This window comes from Borostomias antarcticus, assembly GCF_949987555.1.
Source record: "Borostomias antarcticus genome assembly, chromosome: 2".
Lineage (NCBI taxonomy): Eukaryota > Metazoa > Chordata > Actinopteri > Stomiiformes > Stomiidae > Borostomias > Borostomias antarcticus.
This window is the reverse complement of record NC_140235.1, coordinates 35104224-35130176: the sequence shown is the minus strand read 5'-3', so window position 1 is coordinate 35130176 and position 25953 is coordinate 35104224. Positions and strand designations below refer to the sequence as shown.

Sequence of the window (25953 nt, the reverse complement as noted above, 5' to 3'; positions counted from 1 at the left end):
CTGTGGAGAAGCCTGGTCCATACAGGAGATTCTGGTGACCGCTATGAAGACCCTGGGGATTCTGGCTGCTGCAGCTCTCTTTCTGGGCACCGCCTCGGCGGCTTCTGTAAGTCTACCTTCTGATTTGAAATTGGGATGGATTCACTTGTCTGTAAAACATTGAGTGTTATCAACAATATTAAACTACACTGTATTTTTGTATTTTTTAACAGTTTTGGGGGAACTCATCTACAGTGGGAGAAAAATCTGACTTTAATTTTGAATCTGACTTGAATTTTATTCAAAGAATTTAAAATTAAATGGTTTAGATATGCCCAACATAACCATATGTTTCCACTCAAATCAGCAGCTTATGATTGCTTCATCAGCAGTCTGTCGACAGTGTGAACCTGACAGCTGCTGTTCTTGTTTCTCTCTTGTTGACTAATAAGGTCTCTACATAGGCATATATATATATATATTTATATATATATATATATATATACAGTATATATATATAATGCATGATAACAGTGTGCCATAGATGCAGAAAATAAATACATTTCATACCACTCACAAGCAACCTAATCATACAGTACATTGTATTTAATCTAACACCATGATTTAAACATTTTCCATTAAATATACATTATTGACTCTTCCTGTACAGCTGGGAGTGGTGCACACAGAGGGAGGAAAGGTGAAGGGGAAAAGTCGTGTTGTTGGATTCTTCCGCTGGGTGGACGTGTTCAAGGGAGTCCCCTATGCTGAGCAGCCTGGGAGATTTGAGAAGCCCAAGCGTCACCCTGGCTGGGATGGTGGGTACACAGACCAGCAGCCTCAGACTTCACAGTTCTAAGATCAAGGCTCTCAGCATTCGTTAGGGGCTGGCCAACAACATGCCATTATGATAACTGGACAAGAAAATGAAAACACACATTAGCACCTGTCTGTCCCTGAGACTCATCGAAGGTCTGTCTGCTCTCCTTGTGTCTTTACACAGGTATTCGCCAGGCTACTCAGTACGCAAAGAGGTGTGTTCAGTTGAACTTACAACAAACTGGCACTCGTGGCAGTGAGGACTGTCTCTACCTGAACATCTGGGTTCCTCAAGGCCGCAAGTGTAAAGTCTTTTACCATTTTACCTTTTAACTGTGACCAGAATTATATAAGAAATCCAGACTCACTTGAACGTGTTCTGCTGCCGTTATGATGAATAATACAGTGTGTAGATACAGAGGATTCAAGGTTGTTGTTTTTGTGCCTGTAAGCCAGCGCACCAAAGATAGCAAATGTCTGGTTGTCACTCCCTCCCTCCTTCCCTCCCTTGTGTTGTTGACCTGGAGCTCTATGTAGCTACCACAAGAGGCAGTGGTGTTGTTGACCTGCGGTTCTATGTTTCTACCACCTGCACTTCTATATTGTTACCACAAGAGGCAGTGGTGTTGTTGACCTGCAGTCCTATGTTGCTACCACAAGAGGCAGTGGTCCCAGAACAAAAACACTATGGCTGTGTTCGGAATCGCTCCCTATTCACTATATAGTGCACTATATAGGGCGTCAGCCATTTTGTTTGTAGTGTCCGAATTCTCCACGGAATTTTCGTTCCCTATATAGTCCACTATTTATTACCCACAAGTCACCTTGATTTCCAGGGTACAGTGCATGTACCCTACATTTTCTCCGGTATACCACAATGCAATGCAGTTGAGTTGTCTTGCGAAGAGGGCTGTGAACGGAGGATGGCGGCGGCAACCTTCGTGTATAAACTGAAGGAACTCTAGCTTGCGGAGCTAAATCGTAAACATGTAATGTTTGTAAACATGTTACTTGATCGTGCACTTCATAGCTAGCTAAGTAGCGCGGCTATAGCCAACGTTACATCTTACAATTAACAGACAGGACCAAAGTAGAAAAACCACACATGCACATGATTAGAATTTAAATTTTAACACTTTATTTGGGATTTAACATTCAAAATGAACACACAAAAGCAAATCCGATACTACCTGAGTGAGTACATCTCAACCTGCAGCGTGAATGCTCCCTGTTAGACTTGTTTGTTTACACGAGGGCGCATCCGCCTGCATCACACGAATGACCGACGCATATTTGTGACGTTCGGTGTAGTGTCCGAATACTCCTTAAACCATTCCCTAGGTAGTTCACTACATAGTGAACCCTATATAGGGAATAGGGAGTGAGGGAACGAGGGAGCGATTCCGAACACAGCCTATGACACCACACATTTTCCAGATCCTTGGTGGTCTAGTGGATTGGGCGTCCGCCTCCCATGCTGAAGCAGGTTCAAGCCTCGGTGTGGATGATGTTTTGTCACTGGATGTTATAGAAGCTATGTAAAAATGTGGTTATCTGGTGGTGCTATGTTAGTTATTGAATTTATGTGCATTAATTGAACATTTGAAATACTCCTGTTTTGAAATTATACCTACAGTATAGGTGTCTCAGTAATTACCCATTATATATTAGGCTATACTTTGCATGTATTTACCAGGTAATTGTTTAGTTTTTTCAGACAGACGGAAGGCCTTCCCAAACCCTCAGACCCCTCGGTGGTATAATGGGCTCACTGGACTCCCACACTGGAGAACAGGATTCGATTCCCGTTCAGGGACTTATAACCACGACATCTCTTTTCCTCCTCTCTGTTCCCTTGTTTCAGAAGGATCGGAGAGAATGTACATGACCTAAAAGCCCCTCGGTGGTGTAGTGGGTTAAGCATTGATTACCATGCTGGAGGCCAGGGTTTGATTCCCGGTTGGGGATGTCGAAAACAATGGTGTATAAGCCTGGACTAGAGAAAACTCCCAATTCTTTATTTTATTTTCCTTCTCTTATGCCCTGACCCAGTTGGTTTTCTTAGTGCCTTTTTCGACTGATAGATCTTGGGACCCTAGAACAGCTATTAGGGCACAAAAACTATCACCCCTTCCCCCCATTCAGAATGTACCGTTGGTGTAAGTCCCACCACAAGCTCTTCCAGACTCCACCCCTGGGAACCTAAACCGTCTCAGATTGTGCCTTTTCTGTAGACTCAGTGGAATGGGATGTACAGAATCCACATAGCCTCTCAGGTTTTGGTAATAGTTCACTCTTAGACTGGAAGGGCATGGTACATGTTATTGTTGTGTTCTGTCCTGTCCTGTCTTATGAGTGTCTACCATTGTCTGGTTTTTAATTCCCTTTGATCATAGAAAACTCAAAACTATGGAATTGTTTAAAGACATGGACTTGTGCCGATTCGGCCAGAAGTCCACCAGCTCGTCCATCGGGGACCCGCTGTAGGTCTGCTAGCCTTGTGTTATCTGGGTTCATTCCTTACCTTTGTCCAGAAACCGAAGTTGAACCAATTGGAGCAAAATAGCTAACGTTACAGGAATCATCAGTGTAACTGCTTTAGCCACTGACCTCTACCATTAATGTTATGGAAGCTGCTGCTAGTTGTTGTGAGCTCATGAGCTAACTGGCTATCCCGCTCTCATTGTGCTGGATTAGCATTGGAACTGATGTTCCCAGGCGACAAGACCTATCTTAATTTATCAGACATTATTTCATGTAATTTCAATTCACAGCCATTTCAGTGGCATGACTAGCTTCTGTCCTACCAGTCCTGAACAGAAACAAGCCAGCCACACACATAAGCCAGGCTGGACCTGGCCTGGTTTTTAAGGATGTTTATTTACAAGATACAAGTACCATGTACAGTGTAATCCTCAATATATTATATGGGTATATAATATACATTTCTGGCTGAATTGAAATCCCTCCTCTTTTGCTAGTGTCTACTGATCTGCCTGTTATGGTGTGGCACTTTGGCGGTGGCTTCCTGCTTGGGGGATCTATGGGCGCAAACTTCCTTGATAACTACCTGTACAGCGGGGAGGAGATCGCTGACAGGGGCAACGTTATCGTGGTGACCGTAGGCTACCGTGTGGGGACCCTGGGATTTCTCAGCTCTGGCGATGCCAGCGGACCTGGTATGTGTCCCAGATGAGGTTTACTTGACTGCTGCACATTCATTTCATCATTGTATTCAAACTGGTCATTGCATTTTGTTAGTGCAGGTTTTTGTTTCATGTGTTAATTTTCTATCAGAAAGTCAGTTCATTACTGTGTAAGGTTGCCAAAGGTACTATGTTAGGAACATTGCTGCCTACTCAGAGAGCTGTCTCTCCACTGGCAGGGAACTATGGCCTGTGGGACCAGCAAGCTGCCATTGCCTGGGTGCACAGGAACATCCGCTCCTTCGGTGGAGACCCAGATAACATCACCATCTTCGGAGAGTCTGCTGGTGGAGCCAGTGTCAGCTTCCAGGTCAGGGGCTGCCTCAAAGCTGGTCTTGTATCCCCTGTCGGTTAACTAATCATAGTAATACTGGGAATGTTATGAATAAAATAACATGATTCCCCACACAGATGCTGACTCCCTATAACAAGGGGCTAGTCAAAAGGGCCATCAGCCAGAGTGGGGTGTCTCTCTGCCCCTGGGCTGTCAACAGGAACCCTCGAGCTCTGGCAGAAAAGGCAAGTGATCTCCTTTATCACAGAAAAACAGTGAGATTTGATGTTCAGCTGACTCCTTTCTGTTTGTCTGTCCAGGTTGCTCAGAAGGTGGGTTGCCCCACTGATGACAAGATGATGGCTTGCCTGAAGATGACTGATCCTAAAGTCCTCACCCTGGCTGGTACCTTGGATATGAGCGGATCTGCCTCTAGTGAGTATTCATTAAGGAAAATAGCAGTTCTCTTCAGTCAGTCATGTCAGGTCTTTCGATTACTCTTAAAAGTGTTTGGAGTGATGTCCATTAAAGTCCTATTGTTTTACTCTAGTTGACTAAAGCTGGTTTGCCGTATGACGCCGAGAATCACAGTATTCCATCAAGGTGTTGTGACTGTGTTCTCCACCAGAACCAGCTGTGAACAACCTGGAGTTCTCACCTGTGATTGATGGAGACTTCCTCCCTGATGACCCTACAAAGCTATTCCACAATGCTGCCAATATTGATTACATCGGTGGGATCAACGACATGGATGGTCACTTTTTCACTGGCTTCGACATCCCCTCTGTCAACCAGCCACTGCAGGAGACCCCTGTGTGCGTGATAATAAGAGGACTTATAGAAGTCTTGGAAGAATTTTTGGAAGAATCAGATATGTTGTAATAATTAGGCAAGCAAATTACATACAGATCAATAAAAACCATTAGCTAGCATCTACAGTATGTTAGCTTACCAGTTTTACATTATTCTCTCTTCTTCCTCTTCTTCATTGCAGGGAAGATTTGAAGAAGCTCCTCGGTGCTCTCACCAAGGATAAGGGACAGGCTGCCCTGGACAGCGCTTACAGCCTGTATTCCATGGACTGGGGCTCCATACCAAGCAAGGAGAATGTCAAGAAGACCATTGTTGATATCGAGACAGACTACATCTTCCTGGTACCTACCCAGGTGGCTCTCTATCTGCATGCAGCCAATGCCAAGTAAGACCCAGTCATTCTTACTACAGGCTCCCCTGTTTACTGGGCAATCTCTTACTGCATTTTATTGATTTGGCAAGGATGAAGGTAATCTCAAGTATTGTTTTGAAGTAACAAATCTTATTGAATTTTTTGTTAAAACTTTATATTAAGGTTTATTAATAATGCCTCTTATTAGGCATTTGTTATAAGATGCTAATACGATGTTTATTAACATTAATACATGTTAATAATAGCATTGTAAACACGTTTATTATTAGATTATAAGACATGTATAAGAAACTTGTTAACAGTTTATAAACTGCTTAAGAACGTTAACGTCCAGGGGGGCGAGGCAGAAACCTTCTCGTGGTGCCCCCCATCAGTAGCTGCGACCTACCACCATACGCGTAACAGCAGATAAGCGAGTTCTTCCAAATTTTGCTCTAGCTGGGTCTACCCTAAGCAGGAAGCATGGCCTCGCTACGTTCATCCATCAAAGGTTGAACTGGACTCTCGTCGACCAATCCCCGACTGGCTCGGAGATTGAGTGGTTGTGCGTGGACATTGGCTGCTTTAAAATGGTCAACGTCTACAAGCCTCCGCCCTCGCAGATCACACCGCATCTCCCAGCCTTCCCTCACTCCTGCCTCTATGCTGGCGACTTCAACTGCTAGCACAAGGACTGGGGGTACAGCACCAATACATTGGACGAGAAAACCTGGCTGCTTGGGAAGCTAACAACAGCCTGGCCCTGTTGTTCGATCCCAAGGGCGCAGCCAGCTTCGTTTCAGGTCACTGAAAAACTGGGACGATTCGGTAACACTTTACAATAAGGGTACATTATTAAGCATTAAGTAACAGTTAACTAATGTCTCTATTAACCATTTACTAATGTTATTTATGTTAACTAAGGTTAACTCACCTAACCCTAACCTTAACTAAGGTATTAATTAACATTAGTAACCTAACCTGACCCTAAATAAGCATTAGTTAACAGTTAACTAATGTTTTTTGTGACCCTTATTGTAAAGTGTGACCGACAAATCCTGACTTGGCATTCGCGAGCGTCAGCGTTGACAACCAGCTCCCAGGTAGGAAAGTTCCCAGGGCCCCAACTTCGACATCGGTTATCATGCCTAAACTCGTGGACCTCATCCCGAGCGAGCCGGTGAAGCTAAAGAACTTCCGAAAGGCCAAAATCCATCCCACGTGCACATCGCAATAGCTACAAACCGTGTTGGGATGCAGAGTGTGAGAGTCTCAACTGTGCCTTCCTCCGGGCTCCCCCAGTAGCTGAGTCAGACAGACTAGCCTCAGCCCTGCTGTCTAGACTCAGCCGAAGGAGACAAGAGCACTGGGAAGAGGCGATTGACTCTGTCGACTTCTCACACTCCAAAGCCGCAAGGCATGGAGCATCCTCAACAACCTCACTGGTAGGTCTAGACACTCCCCCCGTCACTGCCCCATCTCTGCAAAGAAAATCGCATCATGATTTGTGAAAAGTGGGACATGCGAGGGCAAAGAACGCGAATCGTCACGTCTCGTGGCAAAAGAAGTGTCTGACCTCTGGAAAGCCACAACTCCTAGTGGTGGTAACATCTCTGGTGAATTCACACCGGAGGAGTTCGATGATGCCCTCCAACATGTAAAGCCAGGGAAAACTCCAGGGCCTGATTCTATCTACCCGGAGCTTATACTCCATGCTGTGCCTGCCTTGAAGTCCTGGTTAAGAGCGTTCCTCTCTTCCTGCTTGTGCCAACTCAATATCCCCAAAATCTGGAGAAGAGCCCTAGTTGTCACGATCCCTAAGCCGAACAAGCCTGAGGGGGATCCTAAGAGTTATCGCCCCATCTCTCTGTTATTTATCCACTTCAAGATCCTTGAGCGTCTCATCTACGCTAGTGACTTGATCTACGGTCGATCTCCCGCGTCGGAACCTAGCGGGTCTATAATTGGTTCGACGTGGGAGATCGACCGTAGATCAAGTCACTTTGATGACTCAAGACATCGAGGACAGCTTTTCGGCTAAAAAGAAGGCCGGACCAGTCTTTATAGACCTGACGGCTGCCTACGACACCGTATGGCACCGCGGCCTCACTTGCAAGCTGCTCCACCTGCTGCCGGACAGGCACATGGTCAGCATGATCATGGGGCTTGTCTGAAACCGCAGCTTCACCCTCACCACCGGTAGCGGACAGCGAAGCAGGTTGCGACGCCTTAATAACGGCGCCCCCCAGGGATCTGTCATAGCCCCCCTCCTCTATAATATCTACACCTACAACCTGACGACCACAATCTCCAGAAAGTATGCATATGCAGACGACCTTGCGCTGGTATACTCAGCTGGAGACTGGCAGGCCGTGGAGGAGACACTGAGCCAGGACATGCAGACACTAGTGGCCTACATCCGGAAATGGAGATTGAAGCACAGCAAGGCAAAGACGGTGTCGGCAACCTTCCACCTTAACAACCAGGAAGCCAAACGTGAGCTCCGAGTGCACACCGACGGTACACTCATGCCATACAGTGCCAAACCAATCTATCTCGGCGTGACATTGGACAGGTCGCTCATGTTCCGCCGACACCTCAAGTCACTGCACAAGAAGTTAAAGGAGTAGTAAAGGGAAAATGCATGTTTAGCCCTGTTTTAAGGTTACTTATGATCATATACAATGGTTCAGATCAAAACGTTGACAAAACTAGCACTTTTGAGAAAGTCTGATAATTGCTCTACCACCGTTTTGGTCATACAATGGATGTGGGTGGGCACCTTGAAAAATCATTCATTCATCCCTTTACTACTCCTTTAACAGCTCGTGTGGCGTTGATGAGGCGACTGGTCTGATCAGGCTGGGGTGCCAGAGCAAAAACACTGCATGCGGCAGCCCTAGCCCTGGTCTACTCGACCAGTGAATATTGCGCACCGGTCTGGTGTCGCAGCGCTCACACCCGCCTCATCGAACCGCCTATCAATGAAGCCTTGCACATTGTGGCAGGATGTCTGCGTCCCACTCCTGTGGACAACCTTCCCATCCTCGCAGGCATCCAGCCCGCTGGCCTCAGCCGCACAGGAACCACAGCACATCTCGCCTGCCGGGTTGTGGAGCCTAACCACCTGCTCCACAACAGGCTCACTGCAACAGCGGAGCCTCCCTGGCGTCTCAAGTCGAGACACCCTTTTGTGCCTGCCGCACGGGATCTCCTGCAGCAATGCAGAGACCTTAACATCGGTGAGGCAGGATGGGCGCACCACATCTGGCGTGCGGAGTGGGAGGCAAACACCTCCAGACTCCGTGATTTCATCCTGGCCGCCAGTCCTTCCCCTCCCGCGATGGGCTTACCCAGACCGGCGTGGGTGAGGCTTAATCGCCTCCGGACCGGCATCGGACGCTTCCGCTCATCGATGCACAGATGGGGCTTGGTATCCTGTGCGGTAACAAACCGCAGACCATGTCATCCAGGACATACCGGAGAGTGACACCCAACGGAATGCATGGCCTGACGGTTTTTGGATGACGAAACGGTGACATGGCTCCTGGAGGTGTGCCCAGATATATAGCCTGGGTGAGCTCTCACGCAGGCTTGGGGTGGTAAAAGGATAGCCCTGAGCCTGGGGGAGGCGATTAACAACTAACCCAAACGACGAAGAACGTCTACTAGTACTGAAACAATAATGTCAGACCGGCTGCATCACCAAATATCACTTGTCGATGGTATAGCTGGCTAGAACAATGTTTTTCCTGCGGGAGACTCGGGTTCAAATCCACACCTGTGCACTAAAAATACACACACTAGTTGAAATGTTCAAGTGCATAATAAAGGGTTTATTAACCTTATTAAGGCACTGATCTCACTTTAGATCCAGTAGGTACAAATGCATAGTAATGTGCATAACAAGTGCTTAATTAACGGCTAATAAGTGTGTATAAGAAACTAATAAGGCTTTTATTAACATTCTTAAGCAGTTCATTTACTGTAAACAAGTTGCTTATACATGTATTATAATCTACCAATAAACATTTATAATGCTGTTATTAACATTTGTAAATGTCTTATTAACACATAATGTTAATAAGCATCTTATAAGGACCTTATTACCTACTAACTCATGCTTAGTAAGAGGACCTTAATATAAAATGTTACAAATGTTTTCACCTATACCATTACTTTGGATTGTGTAAGAGATAAAAGCCATTGCAATGAGTTTCCTGTATCACACCTTCAGGTTAATATCAAGCCTATCAAGTCTCCTTCTCCTTTCTTATTCCCCTCACAATGATATAATAATTTTTGCTTCTCTCCCTTCCATGCCTCAGGACTGGCAGTACGTACTCATATCTGCTCTCTGAGCCTAATCGTCTGGCTGGGTTTATGAAGCCCTACCCCAGCTGGATGGGGGCAGACCACATGGATGACCTGCAGTATGTGTTCGGCAAGCCCTTCACCACACCCATCGCCTACTGGCCCAAACACCGTGACTTGTCTGGGTACATGATCGCCTACTGGACCAACTTCGCCAGGACCGGGTAAACGATTGCAACCGCATGTCACAAAGACAAAACACACTTTGTTTGGATGAGAGAATAAAGATGTTCTGGGTAGTATAAATGGTGTGGTATAATTAAGTAAATCATGAACTTTGTGTGTGACCTTTCATTGTGACCGCTACTGATTGAGTTCATCCTGTCTCTTCCCCTATCCCCATCTGCCCCTATCCCGCAGAAACCCCAACAATGGGGAGTCTAAGGTGCCAGTGCAATGGCCGACCTTCACCAGCTCTGGGCACCAGTACCTGGAGATCCACTCCGACATGAAAAAAGGCTATGTGAAACAGAGGATGAGGCTACGCTTTGTCCACTGGTGGTCCAGCATTTACCCCAGCCTCCCCGCAGTCTAGAGTTCCAGTTAGAGTGCACAGGTCACCCCTATCACTAAGCACCACCATGTTCTATGCTCGGTGCCCTGGCAGCAACAAGTCCACCGCCAATAGCTACACGCATTGGTGAGGTCTGTTCACAAACACAAGTGAACCATATAAATTGCATGTCAGATTGAAACAATAATAATAAAAGGGTGCAATTAAGTGATCTTTCCTCTGTTTTTTGTTTGTTTGTTTTGTTTTTGTATTGTAAAATATCTGATGAAATTAGAAGGTGAACGGGAGTTTTTATTCACCTTTTAACTTACAGTAATGGGGTGTGGTTCCAGTCTTTGGGATTGTCATTATGGTGTCTTTGGTCAGCTGCAATTCTTAAGACTGCCACCAGAGATCTCTGATGTTTTGCTGATGAGCAGTGCTAAGTGCTGAGCAGCGAACACAAGCAGACAATATTACATTTCCCATATACACATAATCCACGAAGACACCAAAATAGTCCATGCCAGTGGAGTTGAAGGGGAGGGAGGGCATCCAAACGTGATAGAGTCCAATCCAGCCGACATGGCCAATCACTAGACAGCAACAACAACAATAATCCAAAAATAATCCACTCTTACCACGGATCCCAGTCCCTCCCTTTACTTGTCAAGTCGGTTAAGTCAGTCAGGGGCGTCAAAGGGGAGGCAAAGCATCCAGGGGAGGCAAAAGCATCCTAAGGTTCCTGGCAAAGTCCTGTCCAGTCTTAAGTGGGCTACTGCTGGCCCTCCCTTGGTGACACAGAGGTTCCACACTGGTCATCAGAAGGGGTCACCTGTATTAGCTTGAGGTGCAGAAATGCATGACCCTTATGTGTCTGTCAGCTGTGGATAAGGCTTTAATGAGGTTATCCAGGTGCAATTCAATTTGCAATGTCCTTCTCACTGTCAGTTGTGAAATTTAAAAAGGTTGTTTTGGGAGCACTATAGTTGCTGAGGGTGTCCGTACTGGAATGGAACCAGGCCAGGTCAAGCCTGGCTTATGTGCGTTAGCTGGCTTGTTTCTGTGTGGGACTGGTAGGACGGTAATGTCTGATAAATAAAGATGGGTCTTGTCACCTGGACACATCAGTTCCAATGCTTCCAATGCTAATCCAGCACAATGAGAGAGGGATAGCCAGTAAGCTCATGGGCTCACAACAACTAGCAGCAGCTTCCATAACATTAATGGTAGTGGTCAGTGGCTAAAGCAGTTACACTGATGATTACTATAATGTTAGCTATTTTGCTGCAATGGGTTCAACTTTTGTTTCTGGATAAAAGTCATGACTTGCTGTTTTGCACTTCCCTTTAGGTGGTGAATAAGTAGACCCAAGACACAGAGGGTTATTTGGACATCTACTAGGATCTTGATATTATATTGATATGAAGATATGAAAGTAAAGTATTTGCCCTTCGAAGTAAATTGTAATTAAAATGGTTCTTAGCTAAGAACCTAAACACTAAACCTAAGTGTAGGCACACTTGAAAGGTCAATTGTAATAATATCATGAATAAACAATTGTAAACATGGTACTCAACAGAATAGGTAATACTCAAGTCTTGATTGAAACTTTTTTTTTAAATGCTTTATTTAACATACAGACATGCACATTAAAAGTAGCCATAAGTTATTTTGCATTTCCTCTCAGGACATGTTGTGGTTGTTACCATCTTTGTAAAGAAGAGAGGCAGGTAATGCACATGTATACAGCAGTATAGAGTCAGTTGTCTATTGTATAGACAAGGTGTTCAATTGCTCAAGTGTTGTCAGGTGTTGGTTCGAGTGTTCGAGTGTACAGTGGTGCATAGTCAGTTGTCTATTGTATAGACAAGGTGCAGTGGTCAGAGCAGATTCCTGGTGCAGTGGTCAGAGCAGATTCCTGGTGCCACAGCACAGGTGGTGTTGTAGTCCTATCCCCAACTGAAAATATTGATCTAGTGATTAGTCAACCCATTGCTAAATCACAAACTACTAAGCTATCTCATAGGAATGAGCCTATAACCATTCCAGCTGAGCAAGCTGACTTTGCTAGCTACCTAACCAAGCCCTAATGATATTGTCCTGTTCGATTGCTGTGCAACATATCAACTGACCAGTTGTTAAATGTATTTCACAACACTGGTTATTCTAGCCAACAATGTCAAATATAGAGGGTTTTCACGGCCCGTAATCTGTCGGCCATGTTGGAGGTTGACACTACTGAATGTAGATAGCTTGCGCGATAGATCAATAGACAGTTAGATTGACCTATCTATCTACCTATCTATCTAGTCGTTAGCCTAAACCTGAGCTTACACCTGCTTAACCTAAGCTTAAACCTCCAACATCGCTGGCTGTGAAAACCCTCTATATGTGACACTTGTTTTAGCGGTCTGACACAATATGGTTAGCTACATTAGCTAGTCAAGAGACAGTCCCAGTCAGCTGACGTAGCATAGCTTTAGATGACAAGTTTGCTTGCTGTGTGAATAGTTTAGCTACGTATGTTGTGAGGCAAGTATTGGTGACAAGGACTAGCTAGCTTGTAGTAGCTAACCTTAGCTAAAGCACTTTGAGAGAAAGTGCACAGTATCTCCGACTCCCCGGGCCTTGAGTTAGCTAGCTAACACTAGCTAGCATGTTAGCTAGCACTAGCTAACGTTAGCTAGCTATCATTGGGCTTCATTTCCTGAACTTAGCTTTAGCTTAGCGTGCAGCCAGGTTATGGGTTACTGTTTACTTCAGATATTACTCTACATTTCAACCAGACATTCCAGTGAAACCAGGTAGTCAAAATAACTTACCTGATATAAAATGGGCACCACAAACGCGGGCATTTCTGATGATGTCCTCAGTCCAGGCGAATTCGTCTGTCTTCCTCTGCTACTGTTTCAAGAATACATGCGCATACTTGTGCTGACTAGGCTGTAAAAGGGTCTATAATTAACAAATATGACCCACGCTCATTACATAACTTCTATAACATCATTTCTGATGATGTCCTCAGTCCAGTCCGTACGCTTATTAATGGCTTGTACCCACACGCAAATTTGTCTGTCTTCCTCTGCTTCTGTTTAAAGAATGTGCACGCTTCTATAACATCCAGTGACAAAATATGTCATGGTACCTTGGTATGTCCACACCAAGGATTGAACTCACAATCTTCGCGGTGAGAGGAAGCACACTATCCACTCTGGGAAATCTGTGGAGTCTTTTTGGGAAATCTGTGAAGTCTTTTTTTTTTGTTGATGTTCTGGTACCACTGCCTCTTGTGGTAGCAACATAGAACTGCAGGTCAACAACTGGCGGAGAAAGGGAGTAAGCAACAAATAGCCATTCCCTCTTCATGGTGAGTCGGCTTACAGCCAACACACAAAAAGACAAAGTCTGCACACAGTAAGATGCCTGTTAGGGGAAATTAAAGCATGGGACAGGCGTCTTACTGTGTGCAGACTTTGTCTTTTTCAGTTTTAGTTTTTTGGTTCAGCACCAGTTTGTTTGTGATGTGCATATATATACCGTACAGGAATATATACCGTACTATGATTGTACTGGAATCCAATACGCTGGGCTGGGCCCTAGTAGGGCACTGGCAGCAGACCCATTTGGGGCTGAGTGTGGACCTGGCTGTGGGTAGGGTGGATAGGCTGGTTGCAGCACTAGACAGACTGGTACTGTAGCTGGCTATCATGTGACTCGTGATAGGTTAGATGTGGCCCTGGGTAGGCTGTTTGATCTTAGCCTTGACTGGTTAAAGTGATGTCAGATTACGTAGGAAATAGGCCTGGGAACAGCTTGAGCATGAACCGCCTGAGAATCTGGCAGGCAGTTTGGTTTACCTACAGCTGCCGTGACGTGACGGAGCTTCAAGAGGAGGATAATGTGTGGCGCTTGAATGGTTGCAGACTGTTTTCACTGGTTAAGCTAGTGAGTCCACTACATCATGGCTGGTTTACTACCTTTGCGCTCTGTCTGGATAGAGGCCTGGTAGTCAGCTGTAATTGAATTGTTCCTCCCAGATGCACTGTTGGCTGAATAACAGAGTGACCTTCCATTGGTTGTCAAAATGGCAACCACTGGAACTAGAGGCCTAACGGCTGGGCTAGAGGAATGTGCATTTTCCTGTGTAGCGTTCAATAATTGATTAGTGATGGATCCTAATTTTTCCTCCAGCAAGGATGAAGTACTGCTGTCCATTTTGTTTCTTCTTTAGCCAAACGTATGGCCATCATGGCCAATGTCTCAGGACACTCTGGTCAGGCAGAGGAGCACCTTCAGTGGCTGACTGATCCTGCCACGATGCTCTACAGAGCGCTTCCGTAGGTCCTTCCTACCAGCCATCATCAGCTGCTCAATGCATCACCTCACTGGCTGGACACAATTGACCTGAGCCAGCTTGGAGGGGGCTAAGGCGGCTTGCTAGGGTGCTTGCCGTCGTTTCTTGTCTGGACAGTTATTACTAGGTAGTTAGTTATTGTTTGACACTATTATGAATAGATGGCAGGCAGGTATTATTGTGAATAGTTGGCAACTTACAGTTTCACTATTACCTATTATTATTATACTGTTAACAGAATTTGTACTTCTTCATGCACTTTTTGTACATCTTTCACACTGTATGCTGTATATTTTTTTGTACCTTATTGTACTGCCTCTTTTGTACATTTATGTGCCTATTGTACTGTACCTTTTGCTATGTGTTTTGTATTGTGTGTATTTGCTACAACAAAAGATTTTCCCTTCTGGAATAATGTCTATCTATCTGTTTTCAATGTTTCTACTAGTTGAGTTTTTGATCTTGACAACTTGAAAATGTGATTTGGTATCTAAACAAACTACAAGGGTTTACTGATCAGCACTTTTTTGTCCATTTTCTATTTTAATATATTCATAGATATTTATATTTTTTTATGTTAAATGGTCTTCAGACACCAAATGTACATGTATAATCTTTGACGCAGTTTGGCATGGCTAAATTATAAGATTACTATTCAAATTTTTTTTAATACAGTGTGAAAAATGTTTAACTTTACAGATTTTGAGTAAAATTCACCTTTATATAATTGGTCATTTCTAAGCCATCATTATAATCATTATATTAGGCTATTTGATACCACACCATCTAAAACTAACCTACTGTAGCAGTAGGCGAACTGTATATCTTATCTTACCATATTTCTGAGTAGGGAGAGGATATGTGGTAACTGACTACAGCCAATGAAGATTGTGTAACGGAAAATAGCAGGTGAGGGTAGCACAGCATTAGTCATGGTGCTTATGCCAGATATAGCCAAAATGATAGCCAGGGTCTGCTATATAAAAGCCTGTGGAGAAGCCTGGTCCATACAGGAGATTCTGGTGACCGCTATGAAGACCCTGGGGATTCTGGCTGCTGCAGCTCTCTTTCTGGGCACCGCCTCGGCGGCTTCTGTAAGTCTACCTTCTGATTTGAAATTGGGATGGATTCACTTGTCTGTAAAACATTGAGTGTTATCAACAATATTAAAATGCATTGCATTTTTGAGAACAGTTTTGGGGGAACTCATCTACAGTAGGAGATAAATCTGACTTTAATTTTGAATCTGACTTTAATTTTATTCAAAGAATTTAAAATTAAATGGTTTAGATATGCCCAACATAACCATATGTTTCCATTCAAATCAGCAGCTTATGATTGCTTCATCAGCAGTCTGTCGACAGTGTGAACCTGACAGCTGCTGTTCTTATTTCCCTCTTGTTGACTAATAAGGTCTCTACATAGGCATATATACACACACACACACACACATATATATATATATATATATATATATATAATGCATGATAACAGTATGCCATAGATGCAGTCTATAAATACATTTCACACCACTCACAAACAACCTAATCATACAGTACATTGTATTTAATCTAACACCATGATTTATACCTTTTCCATTAAATATACCTTATTGACTCTTCCTGTGCAGCTGGGAGTGGTGAAAACAGAGGGAGGTAAGGTGAAGGGGGAAAGCCGTGATGTTGGATTCTTCCGCTGGGTGGACGTGTTCAAGGGAGTCCCCTATGCTGAGCAGCCTGGGAGATTTGAGAAGCCCAAGCGTCACCCTGGCTGGGATGGTGGGTACACAGACCAGCAGCCTCAGACTTCACAGTTCTAAGATCAAGGCTCTCAGCATTCGTTAGGGGCTGGCCAACAACATGCAGTTATGATAACTGGACAAGAAAATGAAAACACACATTAGCACCTGTCTGTCCCTGAGACTCATCGAAGGTCTGTCTGCTCTCCTTGTGTCTTTACACAGGTATTCGCCAGGCTACTCAGTACGCAAAGAGGTGTGTTCAGTTGAACTTACAACAAACTGACACTCGTGGCAGTGAGGACTGTCTCTACCTGAACATCTGGATTCCTCAAGGCCGCAAGTGTAAACAGTCTTTTACCATTTTACCTTTTAACTGTGACCAGAATTATATAAGAAATCCAGACTCCCTTGAACGTGTTCTGCTGCCGTTATGATGAATAATACAGTGTGTAGATACAGAGGATTCAAGGTTGTTGTTTTTGTGCCTGTAAGCCAGAGCACCAAAGATAGCAAATGTCCGGTTGTCACTCCCTCCCTCTCTCCGTCGTGTTGTTGACCTGCAGCTCTATGTTGCTACCACAAGAGGCAGTCGTGTTGTTGACCTGCGGTTCTATGTTGCTACCACAAGAGGCAGTGGTCCCAGAACATCAAAACAAAAACACTATGACACCGCATTTTCTAGATCCTTGGTGGGCTAGTGGATTGGGTGTCTGCCTCCCATGCTGAAGGTTGCGGGTTCAAGCGTTGGTGTGGATGATGTTTTGTCACTGGATGTTATAGAAGCTATGTAAAAATGTGGTTACCTGGTGGTGCTATGTCAATGTTTTGTCACTGGATGTTATAGAAGCTATGTAAAAATGTGGTTACCTGGTGGTGCTATGTCAGTTATTGAATTTATGTACAGAAATTGAACATTTGAAATACTCCTGTTTTGAAATTATACCTACAGTATAGGTGTCTCAGTAATTACCCATTATATATTAGGCTATACTTTGCATGTATTTACCAGGTAAATGTTTAGTTTTTTCAGACAGACGGAAGGTCTTCCCAAACCCTCAGACCCCTCGGTGGTATAATGGGCTCACTGGACTCCTACACTGGAGAACAGGGTTTGATTCCAGTTCAGGGTCTTCTAACCACGACATCTCTCTGTTCTCCTGTTTCAGAAAGATCGGAGAGAATGTACGTAAACAAAAAGCCCAGGCCGTCCAAAACCCTCAGGCCCCTTGGTAGTGTAGTGAGTTAAGCATTTGATTCCCATGCTGGAGGCCAGGGTTCGATTCCTGGTTGGGGATGTTGCAAACAATGGCGTTCTAGCCATGAACTAGAGAATAAGCTCCCTTTTCTTTTCCTTCCCTTATGCCCTGACCCAGTTGGTTTTCTTTGGCATAAAAGCCATCACCCCCTCCCCCCATTCAGAATATACCGTTGGTGTAAGTCCCACCACCAGCTCTTCCAGACTCCACCCCTGGGAACCTAAACCGTCTCAGATTGTGCCTTTTCTGTAGACTCAGTGGAACGGGAGGTACAGAATCCACATAGCCTCTCGGATTTTGGTAATAGTTCACTCTTAGACTGGTAGGGCATGGTACATGTTATTGTTGTGTCGTTTTTAATTCCCTTTGATCATAGAAAACTCAAAACTATGCAATTGTTTAAAGACATGGACCTGTGCCAATTCGGCCAGCTCGTCCATCGGGGACCAGCTGTAGGTCCGCTAGCCTTGTGTTATATTCCACCGGAGGTCCGTCAACTCGTCCATCGGGGATCTGCTGTAGGTCCGCTAGCCTTGTGTTATCTGGGTTTATCCCTTTAGCTTTGTCCAGAAACATAAGTTTCAGTGGCATGACTAGCTTCTATCCTACCAGTCCTGAACAGAAACAAGCCAGCCACACACATAAGCCAGGCTGGACCTGGCCTGGTTTTTAAGGATGTTTATTTACAAGATACAAGTACCATGTACAGTGTAATCCTCAATATATTATATGGGTATATAATATACATTTCTGGCTGAATTGAAACATTAATATCCCTCCTCTCTTGCTAGTGTCTACTGATCTGCCTGTCATGGTGTGGCACTTTGGCGGTGGCTTCCTGTTTGGGGGATCTATGGGCGCAAACTTCCTTGATAACTACCTCTACAGCGGGGAGGAGATCGCTGACAGGGGCAACGTTATCGTGGTGAACGTAGGCTACCGTGTGGGGACCCTGGGATTTCTCAGCTCTGGCGATGCCAGCGGACCTGGTATGTGTCCCAGATGAGGTTTACTTGACTGCTGCACATTCATTTCATCATTGTATTCAAACTGGTAATTGCATTTTGTTAGTGCAGGTTTTTGTTTCATGTGTTACTTTTCTATCAGAAAGTCAATTCATTACTGTGTAAGATTGCCAAAGGTACTATGTTAGGTCCATTGCTGCTGACTCACAGAGCTGTCTCTCCACTGGCAGGGAACTATGGCCTGTGGGACCAGCAAGCTGCCATTGCCTGGGTGCACAGGAACATCCGCTCCTTCGGTGGAGACCCAGATAACATCACCATCTTCGGAGAGTCTGCCGGTGGAGCCAGTGTCAGCTTCCAGGTCAGGGGCTGTCTCAAAGCTGGTCTCGTATCCCCTGTCGGTAACTAATTATAGTAATACTGGAAAAGTTAATATAATAATATGATTCTCCACACAGATGCTGACTCCCTATAACAAGGGGTTAATTAAAAGGGCCATCAGCCAGAGTGGGGTGTCTCTCTGCCCCTGGGCTCTCAACAGGAACCCTCGAGCTCTGGCAGAAAAGGCAAGTGATCTCCTTCATCACTGAAAAACAGTGAAATTTGATATTCAGCTGACTCCTTTCTGTTTGTCTGTCCAGGTTGCTCAGAAGGTGGGCTGCCCCATTGATGAAAAGATGATGGCTTGCCTGAAGATGACTGATCCTAAAGTCCTCACCCTGGCTGGTTCCTTGGATATGAGCGGATCTGCCTCTAGTGAGTATTCATTAAGGAAAATAGCAGTTCTCTTCAGTCAGTCATGTCAGGTCTTTCGATTACTCTTAAAAGTGTTTGGAGTGATGTCCATTAAAGCCTTATTGTTTTACTGTAGTTGATAAAAGCTGGTTTGCCGTATGACGCTGAGAATAACAGTGTAACTGTTAACTATACAATAACTGTGTTCTCCACCAGAACCCGCTGTGAACAACGTGGAGTTCTCACCTGTGATTGATGGAGACTTCCTCCCTGATGACCCTACAAAGCTATTCCACAATGCTGCCAATATTGATTACATCGGTGGGATCAACGACATGGATGGTCACTTTTTCACTGGCTTCGACATCCCCTCTGTCAACCAGCCACTGCAGGAGACCCCTGTGTGCGTGATAATAAGAGGACTTATAGAATAATTTTTGGAAGAATCAGATATGTTGTAATAATTAGGCAAACAAATTATACAGATCAGTTACATACAGATCAATAAAAAACCATTAGCTAGCATCTATTTTAGCTTACCAGTTTTACATCATTCTCTCTTCCTCCTCATATTCATTGCAGGGAAGATTTGAAGAAGCTCCTCGGTGCTCTCACCAAGGATAAGGGACAGGCTGCCCTGGACAGCGCTTACAGCCTGTATTCCATGGACTGGGGCTCCATACCAAGCAAGGAGAATGTCAAGAAGACCATTGTTGATATCGAGACAGACTACATCTTCCTGGTACCTACCCAGGCGGCTCTCTATCTGCATGCAGCCAATGCCAAGTAAGACCCAGTCATTCTTACTACAGGCTCCCCTGTTTACCGGGCAAGCTCTTACTGCATTTTATTGTTTTGGCAAGGATGAAAGTAATCTCAAGTATTGTTTTGAAGTAGCACATCTTATTGATTTTTTTGGTAAAACTTTATATTAAAGGAGAATGCTTGTTTTTGACAACCTGGACCTTATTTACGGCATATTATAAGACGTTTGACTCTCATATCTTGATAACTTTGGTGTACTTCGGAGGCCTGTAGAAGAAATTTAAAATCCAGCGCAAGCCAAGTATATCCATGTAATGGCGGCGGACGGGGCACTGAGAATGCAGCTTCTTAAAAAATGAATTTTCTGCCGCGAAACGGTTGTTTTCATCAATCTGTCTTTATGAATCGCTAGTTGTGCTTACATAGAGCGAGGGCTTGTTGTGGTTTTTCACATGCCTCTGTAATTTGATTTAGATTTAGAAACGTCTTTAGAAGAACGAAATAGCTTCCCCACTTGCTCCAGAATGCATGCGCACAGCGCGCAAACTGGCTATTCTCCGTCTGTAGGCTACACTCGCGGCTCACATTCTCTACGCTACGATCTGCGTCCATCATATTCTGAGTCATCTTCTATATCCTCAAAATCTGATTAATATTCAGGCATTTTGCACACAATATTCCAGGCACCAGGAACGGAGAATAGCCAGTCTGCGCGCTGTGCGCATGCGTGCTGGAGCAAGTGCTGCCCTGCTGTCTAGCACTGGGAAGAGGCCATTGACTCCATCGACTTCTCACACTCCAAGGCACCCCGCAGGGCATGGAGCATCCTTAACAACCTCACTGGTAGATCTAGACACTCCCCCCGTCACTGCCCCATCTCTGCAAACAAAATCGCATCATAATTTGTGAAAAGTGGGACATGGCACAGGGCAAAGACCGTGAATCGTCACGTCTCGTGGCAAAAGAAGTGTCTGACCTCTGGAAGGCCACAACTCCTAGTGGCGGTAACATCTCTGGTGAATTCACACCGGAGGAGTTCGATGCTGCCCTCCAGCATGTAAAGCCAGGGAAAACTCCAGGGCCTGATTCTATCTGCCCGGAGCTTATACTCCATGCCGTGCCTGCCTTAAAGTCCTGGTTAAGAGCGTTCCTCTCTTCCTGCGTGCGCCAACTCAAGATCCCCAAAATCTGGAGAAGAGCCCTAGTTGTCGCGATCCCTAAGCCGAACAAGCCTGAGGGGGACCCTAAGAGTTATCGCCCCATCTCTCTGTTATGTATCACCTTCAAGATCCTTGCGCGTCTCATCTACGCCTGCGTCTAACCAATTATCGACCCGCTAGGTTCCGATGCGGGAGATCGACCGTAGATCAAGTCGCTTTGATGACTCAAGACATCGAGGTCAGCTTTTCGGCTAAAAAGAAGGCCGGCTGACTCAGCTGGAGACTGGCAGGCGTGGAGGAGACACTGAGCCAGGACATGCAGACACTAGCAGCATACCTCCGGAAATGGAGAGTGAAGCTCAGCGAGGCAAAGACAGTGTCGGCGACCTTCCACCTTAACAAGGAAGCCAAACGTGAGCTCCGAGTGCACACCGACGGTACACTCATGCCATACAGTGCCAAACCAACCTATCTCGGCGTGACATTGGACAGATCGCTCACGTTCCGCCGACACCTCAAGTAGGGCTGCACGATTATGATAAAACATAATAATTGCGATTATTTGCTTCAAAATTGGAATTGCGATTCATAATTGCGATTAATATTTAATATATAATATTAATATATAATAACCAAAATGCTCCCAAATCACGGACGTTGATCCCTTTCTTGTTACTAACTCACTTATCTCGTTTTCGCTCATTTTTTCACTACTCATGGCTGCAGGTACTCTTGTGACACTTGTCTTGACCTACTGCTATCTGTCTTCTCAGTGAAATTGCTGCGCACAGCGCACTCAGTGGGAACGTATGTGATTGGTCAGACAGCATAAGCACCTGTGATTCGTCCGTGTAGTCCTAGCACACTCAATTCAAAGCAAAATTATTAATCACATTAATTGCGGCCTTTTGCGATTAGTTAATCGCAGAGGTTATAATCGCGATTTCGATTAATTCACGATTAATTGTGCAGCCCTAACCTCAAGTCACTGCGCAAGAAGTTAACAGCTCATTGGTGTTGATGAGGCGACTGGTCCGATCAGGCTAGGGTGCCAGTGCAAAAACACTGCATGCGCCAACCCTAGCCCTGGTCTACTCGACCAGTGAATATTGCGTACTGGTCTGGTGTCACAGTGCTCACACCCGCCTCATCGAACCGCCTATCAACGAAGCCTTGCGCATTGTGACAGGATGCCTGCGTCCTACTCCTGTGGACAACCTTACCATCCTTGCAGGAATCCAGCCCGCTGGCCTCCGCCGCACAGGAACCACAGCACGTCTCGCCTGCCGTGCTGTGGAGCCTAACCACCTGCTCCACAACAGGCTCACTTCAACAGCGGATGCACAGATGGGGCTTGGTATCCTGTGCGGCTTGCGAGTGTGGCGCTGAGGAACAAACTGCAGACCATGTCACCCAGGACTGTCCAACATACCGGAGAGTGACACCCAACGGAATGCATGGCCTGATGGTTTTGGATGACGAAACGGTGACATGGCTCCTGGAGGTGTGCCGAGATATATAGCCCGGGTGAACCCTCACCCAGGTTTGGGGTGGTAAAAGGATAGCCCAGAGCCTGGGGGGAGAGGACTACCAACTAACCCAAACGATGAAGAAGAACGTCCACTAGTACTGAAACAATAATGTCAGAACGGCTGCATCACCAAATATCACTTGTCGATGGCATAGCTGGCTAGAACAATATTTTTCCTGCGGGAGACTCAGGTTCAAATCCACACCTGTGCACTGAAATGTTCAAGTGCATGATAAAGGGTTTATTAACCTTAATAAGGCACTGATGTCACTTTAGATCCAGTAGGTAGAAATGCATAGTAATGTGCATAACAAGTGCTTAATTAACGGCTAATAAGTGTGTATAAGAAACTAATAAGGCTTTTATTAACATTCTTAAAAAAAAAAGTTGCTTATACATGTATTATAATCTACCAATAAACATTTATACTGCTGTTATTAACATTTGTAAATGTCTTATTAACACATAATGTTAATAAGCATCTCATAAGGACCTTATTACCTACTAACTAATGCTTAGTAAGAGGACCTTAATAGAAAATGTTACAAATTTTTTGACCTATACCATTACTTTGGATTGTGTAAGAGATAAAAGCCATTGCAAATAGTTTCTTTTATCACACCTTCAGGTTAACAGGGCTTAAAGCTGTCATTCTGCAATTTTTCATATGATATCGAGGAAAGCCAAAAAGGGTTTGTTGGTTGTAAAAGTGTTCTTAAGAAGCTCTCACTGTTCGCGCCCTGCAGATTATTTTTTAATTCGGACACTGAAGTTCGATATAGAATCTTAACGTCCATATGCCTTTTTCCAAGTGAATTGATCAGTCAGCGGGCAGTGCTTCATACGTTTTGATCCTTAATCTGGAATTTAACCTGCCCCGGTGCAGGTTAGCTCGGCAGCATAAATTACCGTGTCGATATAGCACGGTGAAAAGTGAACCACCTTCGTGGTACGATAAAACAGCCTTGAACCTGAAGTTATCGCACTAACCCCGCAATCCTGTTTCATAGTACAGGGCCCTGGCATCCATCCTCCTGAGCTAGCTGCTAGCCAACGTCAGAGATTTTATATAGAGAATATTTGCTAATGTCAACTCAGAGCTTCCTCGAGTGTCACGCGTTGTCTAACCTGACTGAATGAGAGACTACGAAAACATGTTTAAGGCCCGCCCTACTCTGCCTCTGATTGGCTAGAACTCCTTCATTACCTTGAGTAATGCAATTATACCATTGGTAGTTGGAACTATCCCTTCGCTTTGCTTTAAAACGTTGGAAAAATATTCAGAATATTCCTGCGCCGGAATTCCGGCACCGTGCCGGAGAACTTTAAAGGAAAATGCTCGTTTTTGACAACCTGGACCTTATTTACGACATATTATAAGAAGTTTGACTCACCCAGATCACTTTGGTGTAGTTCGGAGGCCTGTAGAAGAAATTTAAAATCCAGCGCGAGCCAGTATATCCATGTAATGGCGGCGCACGGGGCACTGAGAATGTGATCTTTACACGCCTCTCCCCCACTTGCTCCAGCACGCATGCGCACAGGCCAGCGCGCAGACTGGCTATTCTCCCTCACATTCTCTGCGCTACGATCAGATTGTTGCTGACGAATGACGACGACAATATTCTCGACACCAACAACGATCGTAGCGCAGAGAATGTGAGGGAGAATAGCCAGTCTGCGCGCTGGCCTGTGCGCATGCGTGCTGGAGCAAGTGGGGGAGAGGCGTGTAAAGATCATATTACAGAGGCTACAGACCACGTATTTGAAAACAACAACAATGGCTCGCGTAGAGGAATCTCAACTGTCGATTCATGCAATCTGATTGATGAAAACAACCGTTTAGCGGCCGAAAATGGATTTTGAGAAACTGCATTCTCAGTGCCCCGTGCGCCGCCATTACATGGATATACTGGCTCGCGCTGGATTTTAAATTTCTTCTACAGGCCTCCGAACAACACAAAAGTGATCTGGGTGAGTCAAACTTCTTATAATATGTCGTAAATAAGGTCCAGGTTGTCAAAAACGAGCATTTTCCTTTAAGCCCTGGGTTAATATCAAGCCTTTCAAGTCTCCTTCCTCTTTCTTATTCCCGTCACAATTATGTAATAATCTTTGCTTCTTTCCCTTCCATGCCTCAGGACTGGCAGTACGTACTCCTATCTGCTCTCTGAGCCTAATCGTCTGGCTGGGTTGATGAAGCCCTACCCCAGCTGGATGGGGGCGGACCACATGGATGACCTGCAGTATGTGTTCGGCAAGCCCTTCACCACACCCCTCGCCTACTGGCCCAAATACCGTGACTTGTCTGGGTACATGATCGCCTACTGGACCAACTTCGCCAGGACCGGGTAAACGCATGTCACAAAGACAAAACACACTTTGTTTGGATGAGAGAATAAAGATGTTCTGGGTAGTATAAATGGTGTGATATAATTAAGTAAATCATGAACTTTGTGTGTGACCTTTCATTGTGACCGCTACTGATTGTGTTCATCCTGTCTCTTCCCCTATCCCCATCTGCCCCTATCCCGCAGAAACCCCAACAATGGGGAGTCTAAGGTGCCAGTGCAATGGCCGACCTTCACCAGCACTGGGCACCAGTACCTGGAGATCCACTCCGACATGAAAAAAGGCTATGCGAAACAGAGGATGAGGCTGAGCTATGTCCACTGGTGGTCCAGCATTTACCCCAGCCTCCCCGCAGTCAAGAGCTCCAATTAGAGAGCACAGGTCACCCTATCACTAAGCACCATGTTCTATGCTGTGTGCTCTGGCAGCAACACCTCCACCGCCAATAGCTACACGCATTGGTTTTGTGAGGTCCGTTCACAAACACAAGTGAACCATATAAATTGCATGTCAGATTGAAACAATAATAATAAATGGGTGCAATTAAGTGATCTTTCCTCTGTTTGTTGTTACAGTGTAAAATATCTGATGAAATTAGAAGGTGAACAGGAGTTTTTATTCACATTTTAAATTACAGTAATGGGGTGTGGTGCCAGTCTTTGGGATTGTCATTATGGTGTCTTTGGTCAGCTGCAATTCTTAAGACTGCCACCAGACATCCCTGATGTTTCGCTGATGAGCAGTGCTAAGTGCTGAGCAGTGAACACAAGCAGACAGTATT

The 25953-nt window shown here is 45.0% G+C and overlaps 2 protein-coding genes across 2 annotated transcripts; both read left to right on the top strand.

Annotated features, from left to right (window-relative positions):
- Positions 1–35: 35 nt before the first annotated feature.
- Positions 36–10526, top strand: LOC311324610 (bile salt-activated lipase-like). The gene is made up of 11 exons (XM_084457105.1): positions 36–106; positions 650–797; positions 983–1102; positions 3780–3977; positions 4184–4314; positions 4416–4523; positions 4599–4713; positions 4907–5093; positions 5273–5476; positions 9772–9981; positions 10178–10526. Exons 1-11 carry the CDS (start codon positions 44–46, stop codon positions 10350–10352), a joined length of 1659 nt encoding a protein of 552 aa, XP_084313231.1. The 5' UTR covers positions 36–43; the 3' UTR covers positions 10353–10526.
- A 5163-nt stretch (positions 10527–15689) lies between these two features.
- Positions 15690–25708, top strand: LOC311324596 (bile salt-activated lipase-like). The gene is made up of 11 exons (XM_084457085.1): positions 15690–15761; positions 16298–16445; positions 16631–16750; positions 18456–18653; positions 18860–18990; positions 19088–19195; positions 19271–19385; positions 19581–19767; positions 19947–20150; positions 24962–25171; positions 25358–25708. Exons 1-11 carry the CDS (start codon positions 15699–15701, stop codon positions 25542–25544), a joined length of 1671 nt encoding a protein of 556 aa, XP_084313211.1. The 5' UTR covers positions 15690–15698; the 3' UTR covers positions 25545–25708.
- Positions 25709–25953: the final 245 nt, after the last annotated feature.

Bases quoted from the DNA above. Each gene is read 5' to 3' on its own strand.
- LOC311324610 (XM_084457105.1), top strand. From the start codon at position 44: ATGAAGACCCTGGGGATTCTGGCTGCTGCAGCTCTCTTTCTGGGCACC. The intron at 798-982 runs GTGGGTACACAG...GTCTTTACACAG, and splicing joins GCGTCACCCTGGCTGGGATG to GTATTCGCCAGGCTACTCAG. The intron at 5,477-9,771 runs GTAAGACCCAGT...TCCATGCCTCAG, and splicing joins CTGCATGCAGCCAATGCCAA to GACTGGCAGTACGTACTCAT.
- LOC311324596 (XM_084457085.1), top strand. From the start codon at position 15,699: ATGAAGACCCTGGGGATTCTGGCTGCTGCAGCTCTCTTTCTGGGCACC. The intron at 18,991-19,087 runs GTCAGGGGCTGT...TTCTCCACACAG, and splicing joins GAGCCAGTGTCAGCTTCCAG to ATGCTGACTCCCTATAACAA. The intron at 19,196-19,270 runs GCAAGTGATCTC...TTGTCTGTCCAG, and splicing joins CTCGAGCTCTGGCAGAAAAG to GTTGCTCAGAAGGTGGGCTG.